This window comes from Babylonia areolata, chromosome 1, assembly GCF_041734735.1.
Source record: "Babylonia areolata isolate BAREFJ2019XMU chromosome 1, ASM4173473v1, whole genome shotgun sequence".
Taxonomy (NCBI): domain Eukaryota; kingdom Metazoa; phylum Mollusca; class Gastropoda; order Neogastropoda; family Buccinidae; genus Babylonia; species Babylonia areolata.
In genome coordinates, this window is record NC_134876.1 from 39184102 (window position 1) to 39210786 (window position 26685).

General features: G+C 44.8%; 1 protein-coding gene across 1 annotated transcript in view; it reads right to left on the reverse strand.

Annotated features, from left to right (window-relative positions):
- LOC143282768 (putative ATP-dependent RNA helicase DDX46) overlaps window positions 1–26685 on the reverse strand; it is a 69727-nt gene that overhangs the window by 39700 nt on the left and 3342 nt on the right. Inside the window, exons 2-10 of the mRNA XM_076588531.1 lie at window positions 26074–26307; window positions 22203–22320; window positions 20850–21074; window positions 20209–20262; window positions 18638–18739; window positions 5254–5319; window positions 2613–2709; window positions 1821–1941; window positions 1319–1494 (exon numbers count right to left, since the gene is read on the reverse strand). Of these exons, the coding sequence (XP_076444646.1) occupies window positions 1319–1494; window positions 1821–1941; window positions 2613–2709; window positions 5254–5319; window positions 18638–18739; window positions 20209–20262; window positions 20850–21074; window positions 22203–22320; window positions 26074–26307 (1193 nt within the window). The remainder of the gene's footprint in view (window positions 1–1318; window positions 1495–1820; window positions 1942–2612; window positions 2710–5253; window positions 5320–18637; window positions 18740–20208; window positions 20263–20849; window positions 21075–22202; window positions 22321–26073; window positions 26308–26685) is intronic.

The following is a 26685-nucleotide window of genomic DNA, read 5'->3' on the forward strand; positions in this document are numbered from 1 at the left end:
GGTCATTTTAAAATGTATGTATCAATGACTGATGACTAACACAAAACCTAAACCCTGGAATCTGAAAGATTTTGTTCATGTTCATGGGCAACTTACCATTTCTACTCCTACTACTATTTAGACAACCAGATGTTTAGAGAAATATGCTTTTGCTTCCATAACCCAGCTTAGGGCCAAGCAGGGCAAACCAACAGGCCCAGTTTGCATCAGTTTGATATGGTATAGTATATGACACCAACCAGCATCTTTTATATGCATATCTGGTCTCCTGTCAGTTATAAACACAAGGGATTAACACAGGGTTCTAGCAGTCTTGCAAGCATGTTGACATGGGACTTTAGGATATCACCGAGACATACTGAAGCTTTGAAGGTATGGATTTCTACAAGGAAAGGGAAGCTGCTTGCCTAAAAGTGAAAGTGATAAGACACTGACAATTACACTGTAGACATACTTAGTGTCTTTCAACTGCGTTGCTTTGCCCTGTTTCTACTTTCTTTTGTCTATCAAACCTAAAAAAAACCATGAAGAAATCAAGATACAAAACCTCAAGACTCATGACAGGCACCAGTGGCAGTACCTGAACTGCCAAACTGAACCTCCTCTGACTGTCAACCTTTTCTTTGCATTTCTGTGACCTTAATACATGTGGATCACCAAACATTTATTTATTACAAGTTGTCAAAACTCTTATTTCTAAAGACCAATTTTATCAAGAGGAATAGTAATAATATTACTTCAGAAAAAGTAGGTGATAGCGAAATAACTAACATTTAAAAAAACAATAACAACAATATCAAAGTAAAATACGGAGAAAGAAAGAAGACACCGTGAAACAAAGCAATAAAATGCAGAATAAACAAATGTTCCAAAGTGTTGCACAGATAAAGCAAGGACCCCAGTCTCTAATTTCCTCATCTCTGTGGCTGCCTTCACCTCTACACTCCATCTTGCTCTCTACGATCGGCCTTGGATCCACTCTGTTTATGCAGACCCTGATTCAAACACTTGACTGTTGGCTGCCGTTCTTTCTCTGTCTCTGGACCTTGCAATTGGAAAGAACTTCCTCTTTCTCTTCGGCAGGTCTCCGCACTCAGCTCTTTCAAGTCTGGTCTTAAAACCCACCTCTTCCCAAAATAGCCTCCCTTCCCTGCCTCTTCCTTGTCTTCAGTTTTTCCAGTTTCAAATTTACGCATACGTGTGAATGACTGGTGCAAAAGCGCTTTGATTTGTCTCTGCACAAGATTCAGCGCTATATAAATATAATAATAATTATCATTATTATAATTATCAGACCGCAATCTAGCAATGAACTCACAGACAGGTCCATCCCCCTCATCCAAGGGAGGCTGGTCCAGGATATGTCTGAGCATGGGGATGACGAAGCCCAGGGTCTTGCCACTGCCGGTCTTAGCAATCCCTATCAGATCCCGCCCTGACATGATGGCTGGAATGGCCTGAGACTGAATGGGTGTGGGTCGTTCATAGTTGTGTCTGAAAAAGAGAAATAAATGGCAGAAATTTTGCTCACAGGTGATCTCTCTTCAAGGTTGTAAGACTCATTCTCAACACTCTTCTAGCTTCAAAATAATGTACAAGTCAAACATTCAGATTCAAATAAAAAATATTTCAAAGTTGGAAATAATACTAAAACTTATGAAAGAGACATTCAACAGACCTGAAAGATGGTGACATCAAAAACACTGGATTCTTCACAAAGTCAAATTACACTCCTTTCCCTGAATTGCCCAAGGAAAAATGTCATTACTTTTTTGTATTTAACAAAGTAGTAACATCCCACCATCCTCTCATAAACTCACTTTTTCATTGCTTCCAGAATCTTCTTGTTGACACCACACTGTGCCCATGTGCGTACTGGTTTTGGACAATTCTTGCCTCGCACTTTAATTCCTTCCATCTCATTCCGCAATGTCTCTGCCTCTGAAATGAGTGTGGAAAGGGAAACCATTACATTTGTCACCTAAAATGTCTTCTAGTATATTTCAAATATACCTGCAAACTTGAAGCCTGACATCTTTGAATTCAATAAACATGTATTCTGATACTCAAAGGATTATCTGCATATAACAGCAAACTTGAAGCCTGACATCTCTGAATTCAATAAACATGTATTCTGATACTCAAAGGATTATCTGCATATAACAGCAAACTTGAAGCCTGACATCTCTGAATTCAATAAACATGTATTCTGATACTCAAAGGATTATCTGCATATAACAGCAAACTTGTAGCCTGACATCTCTGAATTCAACAAACATGTATTCTGATACTCAAAGAATTATCTTCATGTAACAGCAAACTTGAAGCCTAACATCTTTCATTCAACAAACATGTATTCTGATACTCAAAGGATTATCTGACACATAACAGCAAATTTGAAGCCTGACATCTTTGCTTTCAGTCATATCATAAAGACTGATCCACTGATTAAAACTTGGAACTGAAACTTCTAAAACTGAATTAAGTAAAATATATCAGTTTAGTTGTGTATGCTATTCCCCCTACTAAAAGAAAAGAAAAAGAGGACTCTGGATCATAAATAGCAATATGTCAAAACAATATGGTATCTATCACACCAAAATCCAGCATACCTTCTGATGTCATGCTGGCAATTTCTGGCACTTCAACATAGAAATTCTTCCGGAAGGGAGCATAGTAGATTTTCTCATGGTCCACCACTGCCAGTTCCTGTAAAAGCATACACAGAAACTTCAGACAAAAAAAAAAAGTGAAATAATGCAGTTTTTTGTTGTTGATTATTTCCAAAATGGAGAGATTATATATATATGTGTGTGTGTGTGTGTGTGTGTGTGTGTGTGTGTGTGACAGTAGTGTTCGACTATGACCATCACAACAAAGTGGAATGTGTCTATCTTATAATTATATATATATAAAATTCAGAAATACCATGGAAAAAATTTTACTTCAAATCAGGGTTGACATGTATATAAATTGTGCTACTGTAAAAAAAACATCTGATGATCAATTCTCTTCTCTTTAAAGATACACTAATAAGTAATGTGCAATACAGATACAGATGAGACAGCAATACAGATAGGCAAAATCATGATAATAAAACTGAAAATGACAGTCTCTCAACACACAAGTTTCAAGTTTTAATTATCCTTTCACTCCTATTGCAGTATTGGAGTATGGAGGATTACTGCAAAATAATCCTTTCATGCCCAGAACAAACATTTCCAAATACACAACAATGTCACATAAAAGTTGAGAAAACACAAATGTCTTTTAACTCCAAAAGTATAACAAAGCAACATTTGCAAATCTAATCATCTTACTTACAGCTAAAATGACGTTTTTGCCTCCTTTGAGCATATTACAAAAATTAAAAACCAATTTTGGAGACACACACACACACACACACACACACACACCGTACACACACACACTTTCCCATTGATGCACACAAACTGATGCACACACATGCACAAACCAAACATGACTGCAATACACACTTGTGCTAATGTACAACTTGTGTACAAACACACACACACACACACACACACACACATACACCGAGATCATGCCAGTGGGCTCAGCATCACAAATTTGTTTAGTGGACAGTGAGTTTGCTAACACTAGGGGTGCTGGAGTTCTTTTAAAATCTTTTGTCAAGTACCTTGGTGTACATCTAGACCAAACATTGTCCATGCAGCAACATATTAGCTCCATCTGCCATGCAGCTTTTCTTGAAATTTGGAAAATTGCCAGCATCTGTTTGTGTCTTTCAGATACTGACACTGACTGTCTCCTCCACTCTTTCCTCACATCTGGATTATTGCAATTTAGTACTCATGGGTCTTTCAGTTGATCAGATCAGTCATCAGTGAGGGGGGAGGGATGCATATGTGCGTGCATGCGTGAGTGTGTGTGAGCTGTTCATGATGCAAGGATGGCGACTATTTCTTCATGGTTGATTCTTTTTCTTGATACTGTTGCTTCTCTTCTGTAACATGTAATTTGTGAAGCACCATGAGTGTTTGATTGTTATTTGAATCTTCTTATTTATTTTTTTTTTCTTGTGAGCCTCTCTGTGAGGAAACAGCGCAACTGAAGAGCACTTCATTAGCAGGACCAGTAGTAGCAGTAATAGTAGTATTAGAAGTTTATGTATGTGTGTGTAAAGATAGATAGATAGAGACATACTTAGGTGCAACTGGCAGAAAAAAATTTTAAAATGAAAAGCTGGGGGAAGTGGGGCATGCACCCCTGAAGTTGAATCAAATAAATGGTTTAAAAGGCATTTGGAAGGCTCTCCTGAAAAAAAAACCCCAGAGAATCTATTATCTAAAAAAAAGGTGTGTGGTGGATCGCTGAACTGGTTACATCTTATATCTCTGAACAAACATTCACACATAAACTGAAAAACATCATCCCAAACATGCACTTTTTAAAGACCCTGAATGTTGTGATGGTGTGTATCCATGTATATTGTTTTAATTGCAAGTGTGTGTGTGTGTGTGTGTGTGTGTGTGTGTGTGTGTGTGTGAATTTACAAGTCAACTCGTGTATGTTTTCAATTCAACTCTGTGTGTGTGTGAGAAAGAGAAAATGAAATTTAAAAAATCTTTGACAAAAGCCTATTTGGCTTTTATGCCAGAGGAGATTAACAATCAAACAACAAATGACATACAAAACTAAAACATAGCAAAAGTCAACAAACAAGGAACTATGCTAAAGAGAAAAAGGGAGAGAGAGAGAAAAAGAGAGAGAGAGAGTGTGTGTATGTGTGTGTGTGTGTGTGAGTGTGTGGGGGTCGGGCAGGAGGGGGACGCGGTGGGGGGGGGGGGGGGGGCATATGTGCATGTGTAATTTACCTTTCACAGTGACATCAAAACATGCCATGTAGGGATCACCTTCTGTCATGACTGGCATTTTGACAACTGCAGAACTGACATTAATCACCCTGTGACTTCAATTTGACACTGTGACAAGTCACTCTCTTTTCAAACCCTCTTCAATATAGGGTCTACAAACAGATAAAACGGACCAACGCTTTCAAAAGAGCACTTCTATTTACATTTTGGGGAGGTCTTTGGCAAACAACACAGAACGGCGTATTTTTTCTTTTTTTTGTTGTTGTATGTTTGGGGTTTTTTTGTAGACGTTATTTTTTATGAAACTCTTAAAACAGACTTCTGTCCCAATACGGAAGGGTTGAACCCATATATATCATGTAAACATGCATACACAAATAACATAATGAAATACCTTTTTTTTCTTTGCCATTTGAAGCATTGTCATGTCCAAGTCCTCTTCCTCCTCTTCAGATGAATACTGAAACAGGTGTATTTATTTTGATCAGTATATATTCTGATCAGTAATCAGAATCAGACACATATCACCAATAGGAAATTTTCTATCTAAAATTACGTTTAAATAACATACTTACCGTGACCCAACTAGTGCAGACTCCGGCAGGGGTCTGACATTCCTGTCCTGTGCAAACTACTATCCGCCTATGCGGAGAAAACGAAAGCAACTACGGCCGATAACCTCCCGGAAGTAGGTAACCTCCCCTTTGTCCCGCTGGCTAGCGCCCTCTTTTGACGGCAATATGCCATCACCAGCGCAGCGAGCAGGGAGAACAGGAAGCAGGGAGGATGGGAGGGTCGTAAATTTGGGTCACTTAAGTACGTTATTTAAACATAATTTTAGATAGAAAATTTCCTTTTGATTACACATACTTAACCGTGACCCAACTAGTGCAGAATAGCGCAACAAGGTGGAGGGCTCGCCTGTTCTACTGTCTGTGTGCTACGATGGCCTGTTGTGCAACTACCACAGAAGCGATGCCTCTTGAGCCATCATCCCGCAAGCTTGCGACATCTCTCAGGTAGAAGTCGATGAAGGTGGCAGGGTTTTTCCAGTATGCAGCATCCATGATGTCTTGCAGCCGTGTTGAGTGCGCTAAGGCAAGAGAAGAGGACCACACTCTGACTTCATGTGCTCAGGCTGAGGAGGCATCAAGTCTCAATCCTTCTGTTCTATCGCCAGTGCGCTGCGATGGCCTGTTGTGTGACCACTGCAGAGGCAACGCCTCTTGAGCCATCATCCCTAAAGCGATAGATGTCCCTCAAGTAGAATTCGATGAAGGTAGAGTGTACTGTGTCACCTAAGGATATTGGTGCGGGCAAAGAAGACTGAGGTCCGCAGCTGTATTGTGGGAGAGCTCTGTGGACCACAGCTGTGCTGATAAATGTAGCGCAAAGAAAATCGGGTCGGTGTGTTGAATCCACACTTTACTGAGAGCCCTTCGAATCAAAGGAAGGGAAGGAAACGCATACCCTATAGGGTTGTCTCACTTGAGCACGGTTGATTATCAATGCAAGGAGGTGCACATGTGGTTTGATCTGATGATTCCACATCGGTTGTGGGCCGATAGTGGAAGTGGTATATGTGTTTAGAGGAAACTGTGGCACGAGACAGAGGTAGGCCACCATGTTGGGCTTGCCTTAGGCGTGATAGCCGGATCTGTAGAGCTCCTCCATAACAGCTGACAGGCGATAGGTGCTCCTCCTGCCACTTTTCTGTCGTTGCCAAAAAAGACAGCACTGGCATGTTGCCTATGCATAGAAGGGCAGACATTTGGCAACAAGAGACTTGAGGTCCCTGGTGTCTCTGGGACAGGGCTGTGTAATTGCCCAGGTAGGTACCATCACGAAGGGGCATACGGAAGGCTTGGTGGCTTCTCTACCTGAGTGTGGCATGTTGGAGCAACCTGCAGAAAGTTGTCGGCAGTCAATAGCTGGGATGGATCAGGCTGTGGGAGTGCACTTCATGTGCCCGCAGGTCACTGAGTCTCATTCTGTGGTGGAATTGTAATGGAAAAAGGGTTTCCATGGGGAAAATTTTTGCTGAAGGTTCTTTAGTGAGAAAGGGGACCGGATCCATGACAGGCCTCTGGCTGTGTGGTGCGCACTAAGTCTGGGATGGAGCAGGGCAGGGGCAGGGAGGAAAGTGGCTGTAGATGTGTTGTACTGGCCATTTACATCAAATCACTGATCTGACATGCGTTTTCAGTATGGCCAACAGTAAAGTGAGAGCTGTATTATCAGTGGTTTCTGAATTGCAAAGGGAAATCATTAGCAGCTTAGTCTTTCATGAAGGACTATGTCTCTCAGACTAGAAGTCAAATTGCACTGGGACTTAGTGCTGTAACCCTGAGGGCTAACTAGCCTTTGGGATCCGTCCCAATGGTGAGTCCAAAGGCCCTCTTGATCAAGGGACTGGGGATGCAACTTGGGCAAAACACTCTCTAATATAAATTGTATAATCAGATTCCAGCCCGAATAGTCAGGACAGCAGTTGCCTGCTCTGCTGATCTGATGGTCATTGTCGTACACACCTGATTATCATATACTGGTCCTAGGAGGACACCAGTCAGCATGGGTAAATCAGGAAACAGCTGCTGTGTGCTTGAGGGACGAAGGTGTCCACCATGCAGGTTATGTTGAAATGTAAGGAAGCCGGAAGGAGTTGGCGGGGTCTTGTGGTGCAACCATGTGTCTGAAAGACATGGTGCTTGCTTCCGAAGTGACAACAAAGTCATCCTCTGACAGGCCCTTGACTGAAGGCTGGGGCTCCATGATGGGATAGCCTGCCTAGGCTAGAAACCCCTGGAAGTGTCTCATTGGAAAGACAGTGCTTGAGAAGGAATGCCCATCTGTAACCACAACAGTGGTTGTGTGTTGAGGCTGAGGCAGGGAAGATCAAGTGCAGAAAGTGCTTTCGAACGCCAATTGTTTGAGACATCGATGCTGGATCTCTGTTCAAGCAAGGTGATGGGGCGAACTAATGTGCTTGAATGCAACATCTGCCGTGTCGGTATGAGGGGGCAGAAAGGTAATGAACGGTTCATTGTGCTTTGTGAGACACATCCATCCTCGTCAATATGCCATTCTCCCAAGTGTAGAGGAAAACAATTATTACCCAGGCCTTCTGCTACTAGTGAGGAGTGGAAGAGATGGACTTGTAGAAGCCCAGTGGGCAGTTTTTGGGCCCGCTAAAACTTGGAAAGAATGAAAGGCATGTGTGTCCGGAGTGGCACCTCTAAGTTGGACTGCCTCATCCCTCCTTGTACCAGGTTAGGGCATCTCTAGCCCTGTGGGTGATTGTTGCAGGCAAATGAGTTGGGTTGCCTTGTCCCTCCATGCACCAAGAGTGGGCATCCTTAGCCCTATGGGTGGGAAGGGAGTGTGTGTATGGGTCCCTAAGGACCAGCCACAACTGATATGTGAAGGAGCATACATTCAGTGTGAATAGGAGGAGTTTGTATTATACTCCATGTTTGGTGTTACATATACTTACCATGTCAAACTGATGCAAACTAGGCCTATTGGTTTGCTCTGCTTGGCCAAATTTCGCGCGGCTAACAGTGAAAAGACGGGCCCGCCCGCTCTCAGCCAATCAAACGCCTCTAAAAGCTATAAGCGCTGAATCATTCCGTGGCCATCGAAGAAATGCCCCATGAGAACCAGGGTGGAGACGCAGGGACGGACGGGCAGGCATTCGAGTTTGACATGGTAAGTATATGTAACACCAAACATGGAGTATAATACAAACTTCTCCTTTTGGTGTCATATACTGTACCATGTCAAACTGATGCAGAATTTAAAGCAAATGGAGGAGGGCAACGCCTACTGGTTCGTATGGGGAGCCCTTGTAACTGAGACGGCAGTGTTAGCCGCGACAAAGGAAATCCCCTTGGAACCGTCAGCCCTGGTCATACGGAAATTCCTGAGGTAGAAGTTGATGAAGGGATTCTCAGACCGCCAGAAGGCTGCCTCCAAGACATGCTGCGTTGGCACTGAGTGCTGGAAAGCAGCCGAAGTAGCTATGGCCCGCACTTCGTGTGCTCTGGGATGAAGACAGCTGATATCCCTGTGTGCATGAGAGTAGGCTCTACAAATGACTTGGGAAATCCAGCGGGAAATGGTGCCTGCAGCGATGTCTTTCTTGTAATTCTCATTGAGGGAGATGAGCAGACGCCTCTGAGAAGAACGCCTATGGCGAGACCTATCCCAATAATATTTGAGACACCGAACAGGGCAGAGATGCCTATCCTCATCATCTTGGGCAAGAATATCGGACAAAGGTCTGACCCTCAGAGAGGGGGAAGGAACCTCAGGGTCTTGGTTCTTAGCCAGAAACTCTGGAAGGAAACGAATAGTGATGGAACCATCTCTGTGGAAGGCCAGATCTTGTGGCATTCCACTAAGACCATGCAGCTCACTTCTACGACGGCCTGTGGCCAGCCACAGAAGGAAAGTGGTCTTAAGGGTGAGGATGTCAAAAGGAATAGTCCCCAATGGCTCGAAGGGCTGTTTTCGAATGAAATCCAGCACCAGGAACAAGTCCCAGAGGGGCACTCTTCTGGGGTCTCTAGCTGCCTTCAGAGGGGCCCCCTAGCCACCTCTCTGAGCAGGAAATCCGCTTCAAAGGCGGGACCACCTAGCTGTTTGCATTGTGGTACAGATGGCCGACCTGTACCCTCGCACAGAACTAGCAGACAGGATGAGAACCGAGGAGCAGTGAGCCAGAAAGTTGGCCAGCTGCATGCTCGTAGGGTTCGTAGGGAGAATGCCCTGAGCTGTACCCCACCGCAACCATTTCTTCCAGCGAAAGTCATACAAAGTCTCCGTTCCCTGCCTCCTTGCTCTGGTGACTATGGAGAGGAGGTCAGAGGAGGCACACCCCTGGGTCAGCGCAGCCGACACAGAGGCCGACCGAGGGGTCGAGGACTTCAATGGTGATGCTGACAGTTCCGACCGCACAGCAGCCATGCGTGCAGGTGGAGCAGTTGAGGATTGGAATCAGGAGTGCCCGAGCGAGGCTGCCTCAGCAGATGAGATTTGGTTTCAAGTTCCAGGGGTGGAAACATGTGTCAGGGATTGAAGGTCCGGAAACCAGGTCTGGGCTGGCCATTTTGGCGCAATGAGGATCAGCTGCGGGCGTTCCAATCTGTCTTTCCGTATCACCTTGGACAGAATTGGAAAGGGAGGAAACGCGGAGGCAATCAGACTGCTCCAGTCTAGAGAGAGAGCATCCACTGCCCACGCTTCTGGGTCGGCAACCGGAGAGACATAAGTGGGAAGTCTCTTGTTGAACAAGGTCCACCATCGGTCGAAACCACTGTTCCCACACCCACTGAAGGCTGTCCTTGTCCAGGGTGCACTCTGTGTGTATGACACTCTTGGACCTGCTGAGAGCATCTGCCAAGATGTTGGCTTTTCCTGCTAAGTGTCTCGCTGAAAGTGCAAAGCCCTTGCTGTGGCACCAACGGAGGAGAGCCTCGGTCCGCAGGGAGAGGTCTGCCGAGTGCGCTCCCCCCCATTTGTTCACATAACATGCGACCGTCGTCTTGTCCGTGAACAAGCGGATGGTCTTGCCAGTGGCCTCCCCCATGAAGTGCAGGAGAGCCCTGCGAACTGCCTCCAGTTCCAGAACATTGATGTGGCATAGGCGCTCCTCCGGGGACCAAGTCCCTGCTGCATGGAGTGAGTCCATGTGGGCTCCCCAGCCCAGGGAGGAGGCGTCTGTGAAGAGTGCCACCTGAAGAGTAGGTGGGGCTATGGGCACCCCCTGTGTCCGAAGGGGGGTGATTAACCACTCTGATGTCAACTCGAGGAACCACTCGCCCAGACATATCTGGGTATACCATGGCTGAGTGCTCTCGGACCAGCGTAACCTCAGTGCCCTCTGGAGAGGGCGCTTGAGAACCCTGTCCAGGGGAATGAGAGGTGCCGTGGACTCCATCATGCCCAAGAGGGAAGAAAGTGTCCACGCTGTATCTTGGGAGGAGCGGCGCAAGTGGCTGAGGAGGCCTGCCAGACGGTCCCAGTGATCTGGCGCCAGAGAGACTATCATGGACCGCGTGTCGAATCTCATCCCTAAGAAGTCGAAGGACTGACTTGGGGACAGATCGCATATCTCCTGGTTCATGAGGAAGTCCCGTTGGGAGCAAAGGTCTAGAAGTCTGGCCGTATGACTCAGGCACAGGGCCTGCGACTGGACCAGGATAAGCCAGTCGTCCAGGTACACACAGAGACAAATGGATTCCGAGCGGACGATGGACACCAATTCCCGCACCACCTTGGTAAACAGGAAAGGGGCAAGGGACAGACCAAATGGGAGGGCCAGGAACTGGAACCCCTTGTCCCTCCACACGAACCTCAGGTACCGATGGGATGCCGAATGGATGAGGATATGAAAATAAGCATCTTCCAGATCGATAGAGGTAGCCCAATCGCCTTGTTGGATGGTCTCCAAAATCTGTGCCTGTGTGTCCATCTTGAATTTGATTTTGGGGAGGAATTTGTAGAGGGGGGACAAGTCCAAAACTGGTCTCCACCCTCCTGAGACCTTTGGAATCATGAACAACCAGCCGTAAAAACCGGGGCCCGGGTCCGAGAGTTGAGATATAGCCCCTATGAGGAGTGGGTGCAATATCTCTTTTTCTAGGACGCTCTCCTGCTCCGTCAAGCTGGGCACCTAAGGAGGAGGAGTGGATCTTAGAGGGGGGCGGTCCTCCACCCAAGGCAGCATGTACCCCGACTCTAGCACCGACATAATCCCGTCGTTGAGTCCCAGAGCACACCACTGATGTGCATGCCGGGACAAGTTTCCTACTTGGAGGGGCTGAACGACTGGCGGTGCTGAATCGGGGCCCAGTCATTGGGGGTGCTGCCTTCTGGCCTTGGGCATGGCCGGTCGGCTTGGACGGACATAAGGTGGTTTATTCCTCTGCTGCTGATTCTGCACACGCTGCTTTGACTTAGGCGGCGTGTTATATGGAGGGGCCCTGGTGGCTGGTCTCTTCAATGGCATAGAACCCTGGAGCCCCTGAGAGGTGTGGGCCAAATATGAGGCCACCTCCCTGTTTGTCTCTGCCCTGTGGCTGACAAAATGGGGCGGGTACTGGCCGAAGAGGGAGTGCTGCTGTGCTGGGATGGACCGCAGGGCAGCCCTCTCCTCCACAGGAATGTTAGAGAGGCTGAGAATGGCATCACGCCGCGCTAGCACAGTATTGAAGTGAAGGCTGGTAGCTGTGTCTGCAGCTGCCATGAGACCAGATGCTACCCTATTGCCAAAAGCGTTTAACCTCTGGTCGGTGAAGAGGCCAGGCGGGACAGAGGAAGGAGACCCCGTGTCCTGATTAACCGGACACTGTTCCCACAGCTCATTGGCCCTGTGGAGGAATGCGTCGAAGAAGGTGTAAGCCGTGGAAACCTCGAGGAGGCAGCGGCAGGCCAATTTGTCCCACTCTGCTAACGTTTTAAAGGATAGGGTAGCTGAAGTGGGGAAGGTGGTGCGCTGTGAGACCAGCATCCTGTCCTGTGCGGAGGGCTCTGCTTCGCTGTAGACAGGGTGGTCCTGTGTGTACCACACGGGTGTTCAGTGCTGGCACTTTAGTTGGCCCTGCGAAAGTTCGTGAACCCAGGAAGTAGGGCATGGATATAAATAAACGCGGCTGACAAACAGGCCGCGCCAGCAGCACTCGCTGTACGCTTGTTCGGCGGTAAATCTGCTTTGTTTCTTTCGCGCATCATCTCCTCGGATGGATCGGAAATAACGACTAAAGAAGTGGTTTTCTAAAAAGAACACAAAATAAGCTTTCCATTGACTCCAAACACAATATGTTTTTTTACATAGCGGTTGTTGCGGCAACGGTTGAAACATAAATGAAGAAAGAGAAGAGAAGGATAAGCAGAAACATGATCGCAAAAATCGTTAAGTTTAAATCCCTCTCTAAGAAAACAGGCGTTTAGCAGAATAACATCGTAAATACACACAGAACATATAGCATGCCTGCATGCAGATTAGCTTACCTTTTGAGTTGTGCGATTTTTCTTGGCAGCACAACAAACGTTTAAATGAACACACTGTAGCATGGTGAGAGTGAGCAGCAGGGGGATGGAGAGTGGGGTGAGTGTCTGTCGGCTTATGGCACTGCCGTGCCCTTCATTCCACGAGAAAGACGAAGATTTTTAAGGTAAAAAAAAAAGAAAAAGAAACGATGATGTTGATAAAATAATGAAATTGTGTAAATCAAATCAAACTGCACTCCAATAATACAACCAGGAATAGCAATAATTCAACTTTCTGTAATCGCTGCAGGAAATGTGTGGATGCTGTGAAAAGGTGGGAAAAGTGGGGCGGGGGCCGCGGGGCCGAGTGAAACAAAGAAGGCAGTGTCCCAGTTTGGCGCGCGGGGCCAGAAATACCGCGGCGAATGTGCCGGTCAGTACAGAGTGCGGTGGGAAAGTCTGGCATTAAAAAATTTTTGACCCAAGACGCTAGACGCTGCTCGGCCAACTAAAGAGCCGGATTTTGTGCTCGGCTGAGCAGCCGTGACCAGGACCACACCCCTCCCTTGGAGGAATCTTTAAGGAACTTTCCTGGGGAAAAGGCGCCCGGGGCAGAGAGGGACTCCCTGCCTGGAGGAGGGATGGAAGCAGCACCCCTGACAGTGCGGGCTAGCTTATTAAGCCATTCCTGCACCATTTCTGTCACTCTGAGTCGCCTTGTGGTTCTGGAGTTAGAGTCACATGGCATAAGGAGGGTCAAGGGTAACAAAGTAGCCTGAGGGACTGATTCGGCATACGTGACCCTATTGGGGAGGGTCAGTTCGAGCTCGGCAAAGTCCGAGTTTGGTTCAGGCTGGTCCCTAGGGAGGCGTGGGCTCAATCTGTCCCCCCTGGGATGTGGGCGAAGAGTGTTCATCTGCTTGTTCGTCCTCATCCGAAGACAGGGGCTCCCACTCTTGTTCGCAGTCCATCCCCTGCTGGGTGCCATCCCAAGTGGATGTACCCACTGGGGCATCCTGTGAGCTGTGGTCAGCCCAGCGGGATGAGCTGGGACGATCCCAAGCCGGGACCATGGCCGCCACTGTTATGTCCTTGACACCTGAAGCGGGTGGGGAACGTGTGGACCGTAGGTCCAACCATGCTTGGGATGGTGGGTGCCACACCTTTTCAGAGAGGGCGTCCCTGGATGCAAGAGGGACCCACGAGTGCTGTGAGGGGACAAACACCCACTCATCTCACTGTAGGACCGAGGGCTGGGCAGGTGGGAACCGCAGGCTCCGCCGGGCCGAGTAGGGCCCCTCAGCAGCCGTCGGTCCTGACAAGGAGGCCGTTGTGACCATGGAGGTCACCTGTGGGTTGACAGAGGCCCGATTTGTGGACAGAGTGGCAATATTGGTCGAGGAGCTCGACCTGACCGACAAGAAGTCGATCCCACTTGTCGGGGCTGTGTGTGTCACCCTGTGAGATGTGCTCGGTTGGGTCCGGTGGGGAGCGGACAAGGGGCTGGCCCTTGGTACTCCGGGCAACCCAGCGTGCACCATAGGTGCGCCCCAGTACGGGTAGAATGGGGGTAACCACCTGTGGGCACCAGCCATACTGTGACCCGAACACCAAGGGTCACTGGCGCGTTGACCTCCATGAAGGGAAAAAAACCTGGCCAAGTCGGAGGGAGGTCAGGTCCGACTTGGGTGTCAGTCCCGCCCGAAGACGAGCAGGCTGACTGCCCGGAACCGCCTAACACGCGCGGGCCTCCCCCAGCAGGGGAGACCGGCCGGATAGCAGGAAGACCTGCAGAGCAGGTTGCCACACGCCCCGAATCCCCTCCCGTGGGGAGACTGGGGTGGCTTGGCCCGGGGTGGGCAAAGTAGAGATCCCCCCCGGAACCAAATTTTTCTCCCCCCCCCCCAAAAGGAGGTGGGGGAGGGGGGTCGACAGAGAAGGGAGGAGGGGGAACAACAATGGGGCCCGTGAGGGCCGTCTCCGAGTGGGGACCCGGGTAATGGCCGGGCGCGGCCTCCCCTTGGGAGTTCGCGCCTAGCTGCGAGTCCCCACAGCCAGGAGAGGACTTGCCATTCCCCCTTCTCCCTGCCTCGCGCTGGGACACCTCGGGAGGTGACGCTCATACCTCTTTCCCCCCGGTCCCCTTCATGACCGTTTTACTGGTACGAAAGTCGCCTCCGCGATCAGTGTCTAACGACGCATCGCCGCGGTCCGTATCGGGAGGAATCATGAGCTCTGGGCCTGGGAGAGTCTCTTGCCGAGTCTCAGTCCCAGCATCATGATCCCTGCCTTCGTGGTATGGCACACGAGGCATGGAACCCACGCTTAGGCACCCAGCGAAAATCCGACCCCCAACAGAGAAAGGGAAAGACAGGATCGACTTAGAGGCAGAAAAAAACGAACGAATCGAGGGTGCCGAGTCGAATCGAGCACACAGAATGTAAGAATACAATAAACACAAGCCGCATGCAGCAAAATAAGGCCAAATGAATACGCTTAATAGCCAAAAAAAAGCGTAAGACGAGACAGAGCGTAAACCTGACAAGATGGCGTGGAGAGCCTTGGCCAAAGGAATGATTCAGCGCTTATAGCTTTTAGAGGCGTTTGATTGGCTGAGAGCGGGCGGGCCCGTCTTTTCACTGTTAGCCGCGCAAAATTTGGCCAAGCAGAGCAAACCAATAGGCTAGTTTGCATCAGTTTGACATGGTACAGTATATGACACCAAAGAGGCAGTTTTGTCTGTGAGTGCAGTCGTCCTCTGAAAGCAAGGCAGGGATGAATTTATGAAAATGAATGCATATTTGTGCAATGGGATTATAAACTTCCATCAACTCAAGTGATGGTGTCAGGAATATGCCAATAACATGACAAGAGATCGAGTCACGAGAAATAAGCGGCTGTATAAGCAAACGTGTAGCGTGCACAGATATACCCAAGTAAATGGGTAAGTGTGCATAATCCGTAATGGGAAGGAATCTGTGTATGCACCTATATATAAGAGATGTACATACGCATATGAATAAAGTGCCAGTATGTAGACACAGAGAGATCTGGGCGTGTGAACAGAATGACGCAACTGCAAGTGTGTCCATATTGCTGTGTAGGGAATCTCAATGAATAGATGTCAATGAATAGAGATAGAAATAAAATTGTACATGTTAATATGAAAGTCGTATGAACCTATCCCGTAAGCGCACACACATGTGTATACCTAGGGATAAGTATACATCTATAAGTGTAAATAGAAATGTGTATAAATGTAGCAAGATATTGTCTCTCTCTCTCTCTCTCTCTCTCTCTCTATATATATATATATATATATATATATACATATACATACACTTTTTTTTTTTTGATAAGAAATCAAAAAGAATAGAAGGGGAAATATTGTGATTTATTTCCTGTTATTGTGCATAACCAGAAGAGAAAGGTAATAGGGATGGCTGCCTGCAGAGGACTGTGTGCAAGTGTGGGGGGATGAAGAACCCCAAAGTTCAGAGGCCAATAGCCTGAGAAACAGCAAGAAAGGTGCAGTTGCTATGCAAAGTTGTTTAAAGTCCATGAATGGGCATCAGGACCCAATGAGAAACCAAAAAAAAAAAACCAAAAAAAATCATTGGTGCACAGCGAAAGTAACTACAGCGTCAACCGCCTAGGTTACAAATGCGGAGTTGCCTCCCTTGGCGCTGATAATCGTCAAAGAGGATGGTGTCTTAAGTCAAGAGCACATATCCCTTGGTGTGACGTGTCCTTGCTGTAGCGGGAGGAGTGTCATGCTGCGTGTGAGAGTCCGTGGTTCGATGCCACCGTAACCAACACAGGTGAAAATGGCCGCAAGGGGAATAATTATAATGTCCCTTTGGGCATCCCAACCCGAATCGGTCGCCATCAGACGCAAGACGGTCAGGGCATGTGGCATGACGGCGCCGTAATCCAGTGTTATGGGCGTCGTGGACGAAGGGGTGACAAGTCCGTCGGCTCGCTGTGGGATGTGCATCCCCCTGTAGCTGAACGGGGGTCCAACCTCGCGAATAGCTCCTGTGAGAGGGGCGGTGCAGGCGCTAGGTGTGGCACAGGGAAGTAGAGTGGTGCATAACTGATGCAGAAAGATAGCGATGAGTTGCTGATTGTTTGGTTAAGCAGCTTGCTGAGACGCCATTAGTGGATGGGAAACAGCTGCAATCGGCAGTGTGGCATATGGGGTCATCACCGCATAGCTTGGTTGGACCGTACACGCACCCGCACTGTAGGCGAGGAGCAGTGCCGGTGCAAGGGAAATAACTGCGGCGGTCACCGGCAAGGGTGCCAAAGCAGGGGTTGCCTCCCTTGGATTGGGCGCTCCAGACAAGAAGGGGGGTGCACGCATATGGGCGAGCGTGTCCCCTAGTGGTCCACCTTCCTCCCTACACCAGGGTAGGGCATCCCTATACGCTTCGGTCGCCATTGGATCCAAGACGGTCAAGGCATGCCGCGTGGGGCGTCGCGTGATCTCATGTCACGGCCGCCACCAGGGACACATCGCACATAGGGCCCAGTCTAACGTGCAGATCCAAAACAAGCTTGCTTTTTTTTTGGTGGTGTTGTTTCCCCAAAGGGATTGTGGCACATTCCATTGGTGCAACTGTGGGTATGGGTAAAGAGAAAGAGGAGGTCGACTCGTACACTGCCGACTGGCAGGGCCGAGAAAACGCGGATCGCGTCGAGTGCATTGCGGATCGATAAAAATGACATTAAAGGCAACACTGACCTGAGTGTTTGGCAACAAACCTCTAGAAGTCACCGGAGGAGGTGTAGGAGGTGGTGGAGGTCTCGAGTTGACCAGAGGGAGAGGAGGAAGTGAAGGAGGCGGCGGGCTGGCGTTGTTGAGAGGGCCAGGAGTAGAGGGCCCAGAGTGTCAGCGAATCGACTGCGATCACGCCTTAATTTTAGCGCGACCGCCCAATCGAGCTACATAATTATGTGACCTGGTTGGAGACATAATTTGACAAAAAACAAGAACGCCAGAGAATCGACAGACAGAAAATACAAAAAAACCTTAGCCGTATGGAGAGCACAAGAACAGGAGTCATGATGGCTGCCGGAAAAAGAGGGTGCTAGCCAGCGGGACAAAGAGGAGGTTACCTACTTCTGGGAGGTTATCGGCCGTAGTTGCTTTCACTTTCTCCGCACAGGCGGATACTAGTTTGCACAGGACAGGAATGTCAGACCCCTGCCGGAGTCGGCACTAGTTGGGTCACGGTTAAGTATGTGTAATTAAAACATTTTGGTCAAAAATAGCTAGATGGTACAATGTTACCATAACACTGGTATTTCACATGATTTCTGAAATCAAAATTAATAACAACCATAGAAAAAGCAATCCTCAGGTACAGAAAGACAACAGATTTTCTGGTTTCCAAACATTTGAGCTGGCATACATAGACTTGTCTTATGTATAAAGGGTTTTCTGTTCTTCATATTTTCTCAGTATCTAAGTCAGTTCCCATGATCCAGTGCATAGCAAGGCTGCCAATTCAAAAACTTCTGACTGTATTTTCTATTTTTCCATCCATTTTGTCACTTTTGTTCCCATGATCCAGTGCATAGCAAGGCTGCTAATTCAAAAACTTCTGACTGTATTTTCTATTTTTCCATCCATTTTGTCATTTTTTGTTGTTTGTTTGTTTGTTTATTTACCTGAGTCTAGGGGTATGTACAGAGAAGATATCCCAATACACAGTAGTCCCAAATCCATGAAATCAAACACAAAATTTTCCCTTTCCACCACACTACATTAGCTAACTTACTTCCATTGCATCTGCATTGCTCTCCATCAATTCCCCTTTAGTCTTTGTTGGGTCATCCTTCTTCTTGACCACAGCTGTCACAAACTGCACTTTTTCCTTGCCCTGAAAACAAAAAGAAACCATTGCAAACCTCATCTCACCTTTTTATATCAGATATTGTTATTTTTGTAAAGTCAGAAGCATTTCTTAGACATTTGACTTTTTTTTATTATTGCAGTCTCATAGGCTGTTGTAGTGCTTTTCACCACTCACTCCAAGGTTCATCCAAAAGAAATCAACAAATATATGGTGGAATCATACCAACATTGAAAAAGATTTTTTTTTATGAAAGCATGGTTTACACACACAAGCAAATTGTCTTCTTTTTTGTTTTCAAATTTACCATGACTATAAAAAAGAAAATTGTGAGTAAATAAATAAACATATAAATAATTTGAAAAGGTAGAATGTTTGAACTGTGCTCAAGCTCTATTCTAAGTTGCATGAAAATTCACAGTGAGTAGGTGGCAGAATATTCCTTGTGCAATGGTATCTGAACAGTGCTTGGGCATGAGGCAGCAGTTTATGAAAAATAAACAAAACAAAGAGCTTTCTTTCCTAGTAATTCTTTATGCATAGATCAAGAGTTATAAAACCAATTTCACTGATAAAGATTACATTCTAGAGCACTGCTAGGGTATAAAATTATGCCAAAATATATGTAATGATGCCCAATCAGTGCCTGATGTTCGTCAGACATTATGTATTGTAAGCATTTCACAGTGGACTGCAGAAATATATCACTTGCATCTGTGCTCATGAATTCATGTCATTCTATGATTCTCAGAGCTTGATCAATGTTTTATGGAAATTAAAATTTTCACACTCATGACATGTAATGGGACATCATCTGTGTGTTGTAAGTGTTTAAAAAAAATCATACACCATGAAAAGGCCCGGAGTCAGAGATGAATGTTTAACAGGTGATTATTTGGTAGGGATTTTTTCCCTTTCTTATAGTTGGTTTGTTTGGGGGTTTTTTATACATGAAAACTCTTCACTCCTGTCCTTTTTTTCAAATTCACTTTTTCTTTTAAATGAAAACCTATCACTGAAATCAGCTTCTTCACTAAAATCTGCTTCTTCCTTCACTACTTCTGAATTCACGATCAGCAAGTCCTACATTCATGGATCCAATCAACATCTAATGCTGGATCTTTAAGTTTAACATTCATACTCATTACTTGATCTTCTGTATGTGTATAAACATGTACAGGGCTTCCATTTCAAACACAAACACATCTGCACATATCTTAAAGATTGGAAAAAACAGGCTGGAAAACTGGAAAATGTCTAGCCTAACCCACAAGTGTTGCCAGTATTGGGAAACTGAAGAAACGCTCACCAGACATTGTCAGGCCATGGACCTCATACACAAACGTTGATAGAATTCAAATCATGGATCCATAGGACTATACTAAAGAAGTTAAAATGCTGTGAACATTCGGCTATCAGGCCTGTAAATTCCTTTATCACTGTCAAACATAAATCCCACATCAGTACACCAAAACATGATTTGAAAAGCATCTTACCTCTCCATCTTGTTTGTCTGCTGTTCCCATGGATTTCACCTCCTCATTGACAGACTGAAAATCATAAAAATAATAAAATCCATAATATGTTGCTGTGTGTCTTTCATTCAGACTATATTACAAAATCCAGATATTTAGAAATTTACAATAGTCTGCATTTGCTGTCTAACAAGCTGTGGTGTCTTTGAAAAAAAAAATTCCAAATTTTCTTTCTAAACCCAATGTCTCAAAATAATCGGATACATGTCTTCCCTTGAATTCAATGATTTCAAAGCAGTTCACTGTTTAAAGTTTCAACAACAATCATCATAAATGAAACCTCAGAACAAACACAGAAATTACAATGAGACTGTGCACTGAAGTGGGTTGTTGTGGACAGGTTTTTTCTTAGAAGGATGAGGTCAGATTACATGCATCATATTTCATGTGACAATGTATGAACAAGTCAATTTACTGATCAAAATACTTGCCGGTCTGCAACAATATATCTTTGCAATTAAAATTTTCAATTATATAACATTGTTAAACAATGTCTGCCCTTAATATGTTCATATGTTCATCTAATGTGCCTAACATTGCAGCCATGCATTTTTTCACACCTGTTTGGTAACAGTGACTGCCTCCCCAAAATAAGTTCTTACCTGCATGTATGCATCAAGAGGGTCCACTTCTTCATCAGGTTCACCACCATTGTTTTTCACCTCCTCTTCATCCTCATCCTCATCATCTTCCAGTGTCCACTGTTTGGAAGGCTGAGCTATATTTATGGGCACCAGCTCCTGTTGTTTTTTACGTTCCTGGCGCCATTTTTCTATCCTTTCCCGACGTTTTTGCATTTCCTCCTCTAAATGCTTCTGCTCTTCTTCCTGTTCATACAAAAAAAGCATGATGCAAACTTTTTTTTTTTCACTTTGGTCAATGTGCATGAGTGGAACATCTGGGAGGTAAAATCTTGTTCAGCTACACCCTTTTCCTGTACTAGTACACCAAACACTATATGCGGGAAAGCCTGTGCTGAAAATTGATAAGAGGAAGGTGGCAGAATGGTTAAGATGCTAATAGTAATACAGTGTCTGTGAGGGTATGAAAGGTTTTTCCCAGGTTTGACTGGAAAATTACAATGACCACCACCCTTGGCAACATACGGGTTGTCCTCTGGCAAAATTCTGCTGAAATCCACTCTGATAGATACAAAAATATATATGAATTCAAAGCCTGAGCAGCGAGTTGGGTTACAAAGGTCAGGCATCAGCCTGGCAGATGTGATGTGGTGTATATGGATTAGTCTAAATGCAGTCACACCTCCTTGAAAAACTGAAACTGAAACTGAAGAGACTTCAATGGCAAAGCATTGTGAAGCCAGTCATACATTTTTCCCTTTTTTTTTTTTTTTTTTTTTTTTTTTTAGTTCTCAGTCTTTCCACCCTCATAATTAAACAGATTCACTTTAGTCATGTGAAGTACTTCAGCAAAAAAAAGTGACAGCAAATGACATGATGACTATCACAAATATCATTTTAACATATTTTGATGATATATTTACCATTGAAGAAATACAGGTTCCACAATGTCATAAAAACATCTTAATAATCTGATCAAGACAGACACCTTGTTTTAACATGGAAATCATTTTTTGCACTGTGCAAGTTGCAAATTTGTCACGACACCTTGGTTAAAAACACTTAAACAGGATAACATGCATCAAAGAAATTACTAATATATGTGAAGTGACAAGAAAGTCTGAAAACCACAGAAATACCATGATCACTTACTTTTGATTTTACTTTAATACTATGATCTTCAAAGAATATTCAGTGATTTCTTTCTTGAACCGTAACAATACACAGTCTCTCATGCCTGCATGCACAATAGAATGTGTCTGTCCTGTCACACTGCCTGCATGTGTGTGTGTCACTGCATGTGTGGCGTGAGTAGGGGTGACAAAGAAATCACACAATACATTCATATTGTTATGGTTGTACACTGATGCTGACCTTGCTAACTGGCTCATCTTTCACAGTGATAGCTCCTTCTCGGTGAGCTATCTTGCGTTCAGGGCTGGCTGATTTCTTGCTCCTGTGGGTGTGAGCATGACTATGCGAGTCCCTGCTACTGCAAGTTCAATAAAAACATTATCATGCCCAGTACTTAGTGTAAGCACCTATGTATAGATATATCACACAAGAGAGGCAAGGCCTTCAAGACACTTGTAATACACTTTAAAAAAAAATCTAATCATTAAAATGTGTTCTGTATTTGTTATTATAAAGCTTCGGGTAAAAAAAAAAAAAAAAAAAAAAAAAAGGTCCTGACGGCAGATCTGAACCCCGCGTTTTTGGGTGAGAAGAAACTGTCTTACCCATTACACTATCGTGGCTCCTTAACTGATGTTCTAAAATGTAACATTTAAACATGCTGTTTTAAGGGCGATAAATCGTTTGCGGTGAGAATGCTGTTTAAATCATATTATTCTGGTTATCTTGAGCATTCAAAAAATCTTTAAAGGCAATTAAAAATTCTTTTTAAGTCTGCTGTAAAGGAGACGTGGCTATGCAGCAATCACACTGCAACATTTAGCCATTTTCTCTGGATCTAGATAGATGTGAAAGTTTAGTTACACCCACTGGGAATGTACTGAGTACGACACAGTCGATTCAATTTCTCTTTTATGTTCATTCTAGTTTTATAGTTTTAAAGTTGGTATGAAAATTGAGTATTTTGTTAAACTAATAACATGTAGAGCCAAGTACAAGTACTTCGATCCTAAACGTCGTATGAAGTAAAAAGGACTTAATTTTGAGAAAAGTCAAGACTGGAAATTTATTTCATCAAGGGTATTAACTTTCATGGTTCATAATTTTTAACTGTGAATTCCAACTGATTTTGTTGATATTTTTATCGTGGCAGTTTGGGGCATAATCCAGTAAGTGATGAGGCGTTCACAAATCTTTCTCTGAATAAATATTTAACGGTCTCCTTCTCCAACTTTCCATCACATGTTATCGTGTATTGTTGATTGAATATAGGATTGAAGGGGCAGATCAACAACTTGAAACAAAATGGTGTCCTTCGTTCGCAAGGAATATGAGCACGCACTTTGAATATGTATAAATATGTGTACGCAATTGATTTTTGCCCATGACCTTCAGGGCTCGGCCAATAGATCTATAAAGTCCACTCGTAGTACTGATTTTAGTATTTTCCAAAAAAAGACCACTTGGGCAAATGAACATAGTGAAAGTCCTGTACACTGAGAGCAAAACACACAAGCTTTTTATGTATTGAGTATAATTTCAAAATGTTATGTTTAAGATCAGAAAGATCAGTTTAAAGCAAATCAATCCCCCTAGCATTAACTACAGATTAATTTTCTCTTTTTTACTATCTGCACCAAAGACATGCAAAATAAATATAATTTTCATGCTTAGCCAAAGAAGTTCCTGTTTGAACAAAAAATGATTTAAAAAGACTGCTCTTGTTGTTGTGTCAGAACATCAGATCAAAGTGCCAAATCTAGAGAATAAAAAATATAAATATAACAGTAAATTCAGTTTGCATATAATTTGGCTTCTTTTTTTTCTTTTTCTTTTTTGTGCCCATCCCAGAGGTGCAATATTGTTTTAAACAAGATGACTGGAAAGAACTGATGTTTTCCTATTTTAATGCCAAATTTGGTGTCAACTGACAAAGTATTTGCAGAGAAAATGGCAATGTTAAGTTTACCACACACACACACACACACACACACACACACACACACAACCAAACACCGGGTTAAAACACAGACTCACTTTGTTTACACAAGTGAGTCAAAAAACTACCTAACATTTTCCACTTCCAGCATGTAACTGTTCCACGACTAAAAATAACCTTGCAACTGTTCCACAAACATAAAAAGAATATACAATAATCTGGTGGTGGTGGTGTGTCCATCGAGATCGATGATGACCATCGTTGTCATCCAGCTGGGGGATGGGTGGAGGGTGGTGGTGGGGTTGGGGGGAGGATGCTCATGAATCTATCTGTGAATGCGCAGATGACTGAATAGTCCAATCTGCGCACGAAATGTTCGCTGACAGTTGGGGCAGACAAACACAGGCATACCATTGTCAGGGAGCTTGTTTGCCCATGACTTTCTGGCCTGCCTCTTCTGAACAGCTGCAGCAGTCCTGTTGGCCTCGCACAACTTGGTGCCTTTCTGCACAGCAGCACGCCATTTGTCACGGTCCACTGCAGATTCCTCCCAGGAGTCAGGGTTGATACCAAACGCTTTCAGAGAGACTTTCAGAGTATCTCTGAAGCGCTTCTTCTGACCTCCGTGTGATCTCTTCCCTTGTTGCAGCTCGCCATAGAAGAGCCTTTTGGGCAGCCGATGGTCTGGCATGCGTGCCACATGTCCAGCCCAGTGAAGCTGGGACTGCATCAGGATGGTGAAGATGCTAGGAAGGGTGGCTTTCGCAAGCACCTCTGTGTCTGGGGTCTTGTCTTGCCACTTGATGTTCAGTAGCTTCCTGAGGCATGTTGTGTGGAAGTGGTTCAGCTTCTTGGCATGTCATTGGTACGCTGTCCAAGTTTCGCAGGCGTACAGTAGTGTGGGGAGAACTACTGCTCTGTAGACCTTTAGCTTGGTCTCAAGACTAATGCCTCTCTGTTCCAGACATTTGCATTGAGTCTACCAAAAGTTGCGCTTGCTCTTGCAATCCTGACGTTCACTTCATCGTCGATGGTCGCATTTCGTGACAGTGTGCTGCCAAGGTATGTGAACCGCTCCACCGCACTGAGTCTCTGACCGTTGACTGTGATGTTGGGCTCAACGTAGGGTTTCCCTGGGGCTGGCTGATGGAGAACTTCAGTTTTCCTCGTGCTGATGGTAAGGCCGAAGTTCCTGCTGGCAGTGGCAAACTTGTCAACGCTGAGTCGCATGTCAGCTTCAGATCCAGCGTTGAGGGCACAATCATCAGCAAACAAAAAGTGTTCGGTACTTTAGGCCGATTCCAACATCGCCATCTCTGAAGGCATCAGTAAGCATTGCAGAGAACATGAGGCTGAACAGCGTTGGAGCCAGGACACAGCCTTGCTTGACACCATTTGTGACAGCAAAAGGAGCAGATGTTTCGCCTTTGTCCTGGACTCGAGCCTGCATGCCTTCATGGAATTGGCTGACCAAGGAAATAAATTTCTGAGGGCATCCGTACTTGGCCATGATCTTCCACAGTCCCTCTCTACTCACGTCGACCTCACTAAGGCCTTCGACACCGTGAGCAGAGAGGGACTGTGGAAGATCATGGCAACAATAATCTAAGTAAATGAGTAATGTCACAGACTTAGATGATTACATGAAGTTGATTAACCACAAAATTATCTTAACTTATCTAAGGCTGAATTATTGACATGCTATAAAATAAATGCCAACAAGCTATACCACATTACCAGAAATTAGGATTAGCAGGAAAGACAGAACGCTCCATTCTGCCAATTTTTTACTGCTGTACAAATGACCCATGAATACTTTAAGTGGTTACATTTTATACTAATAACCAAAATCAACAGATACCATATATCGTGCTTAATTTTCATCAAGCAACTGAGAAAGTTGATAAATGAAGTTGTCATACTCATAGTAATTGTATATTGTATTTTTTTCTCATAAAATCAAAACAGACATGAGTGAAACAATAAAATGAATATGGAAAACTTAACACTAATAGTAATATTATAATCACTAAAGTTTGTCATTATATCTATAATCTTAAAAAATTAAAAGTTAAATAAATCAAAGTGTGTAATTTACTAGTGGAAATTCCATTCAAATCGAATACCATAAATTCTTGTGATCACATCACAGAATATGAAGTAACTACTTACCTTTTGGAATGGTCTTTATCTCTGTCTCTGTCTGTTGACCTTGACCGTCTGCGTTTTGATTTATCTTTAGAATCTTTTTCTTTCCTATCACGTGACCGGCTGCGTTTCCTCTCCCTTGACCTGGAGCGTCTTGATCTCTCACGTGACCTTGACCTGCGGCTTCTTTCATTGCTTCTTGATCTGCTTCTTCGTTTTTTGCTACGTTCCCTGGAGGAGCTACGTTTCCTATGAGACCTGTTTTGAAATTAAGATCAAATTTATCAAGTCCAAACGACTGAGTAATAATGACAAAGCTGAAAGAGAGGTGACATTTCTGACCAAGTATTGTAGGAAATCATGGATGTTGTTTGGGCCAGAATGCACAACAAGAATCTTCTAAAAGCGTAATGCTATAATGTCCTCTTTAACTATTCAAGAGAGGTCAAATGATCTATGACTGTCTTTTTAAAGGCAATGTGAACCAGTCAATTTCTCAATACCTCATCTACTTGATTTCAACCTCAAAAAAGGTATCTGTTAGATCAATGAGTGTGGTTGACATATTCCCAGTTGCATCATAACAGTTATACTGACAATGCCACATGCTACTGAAGTGCTAGTTCAATTTACATT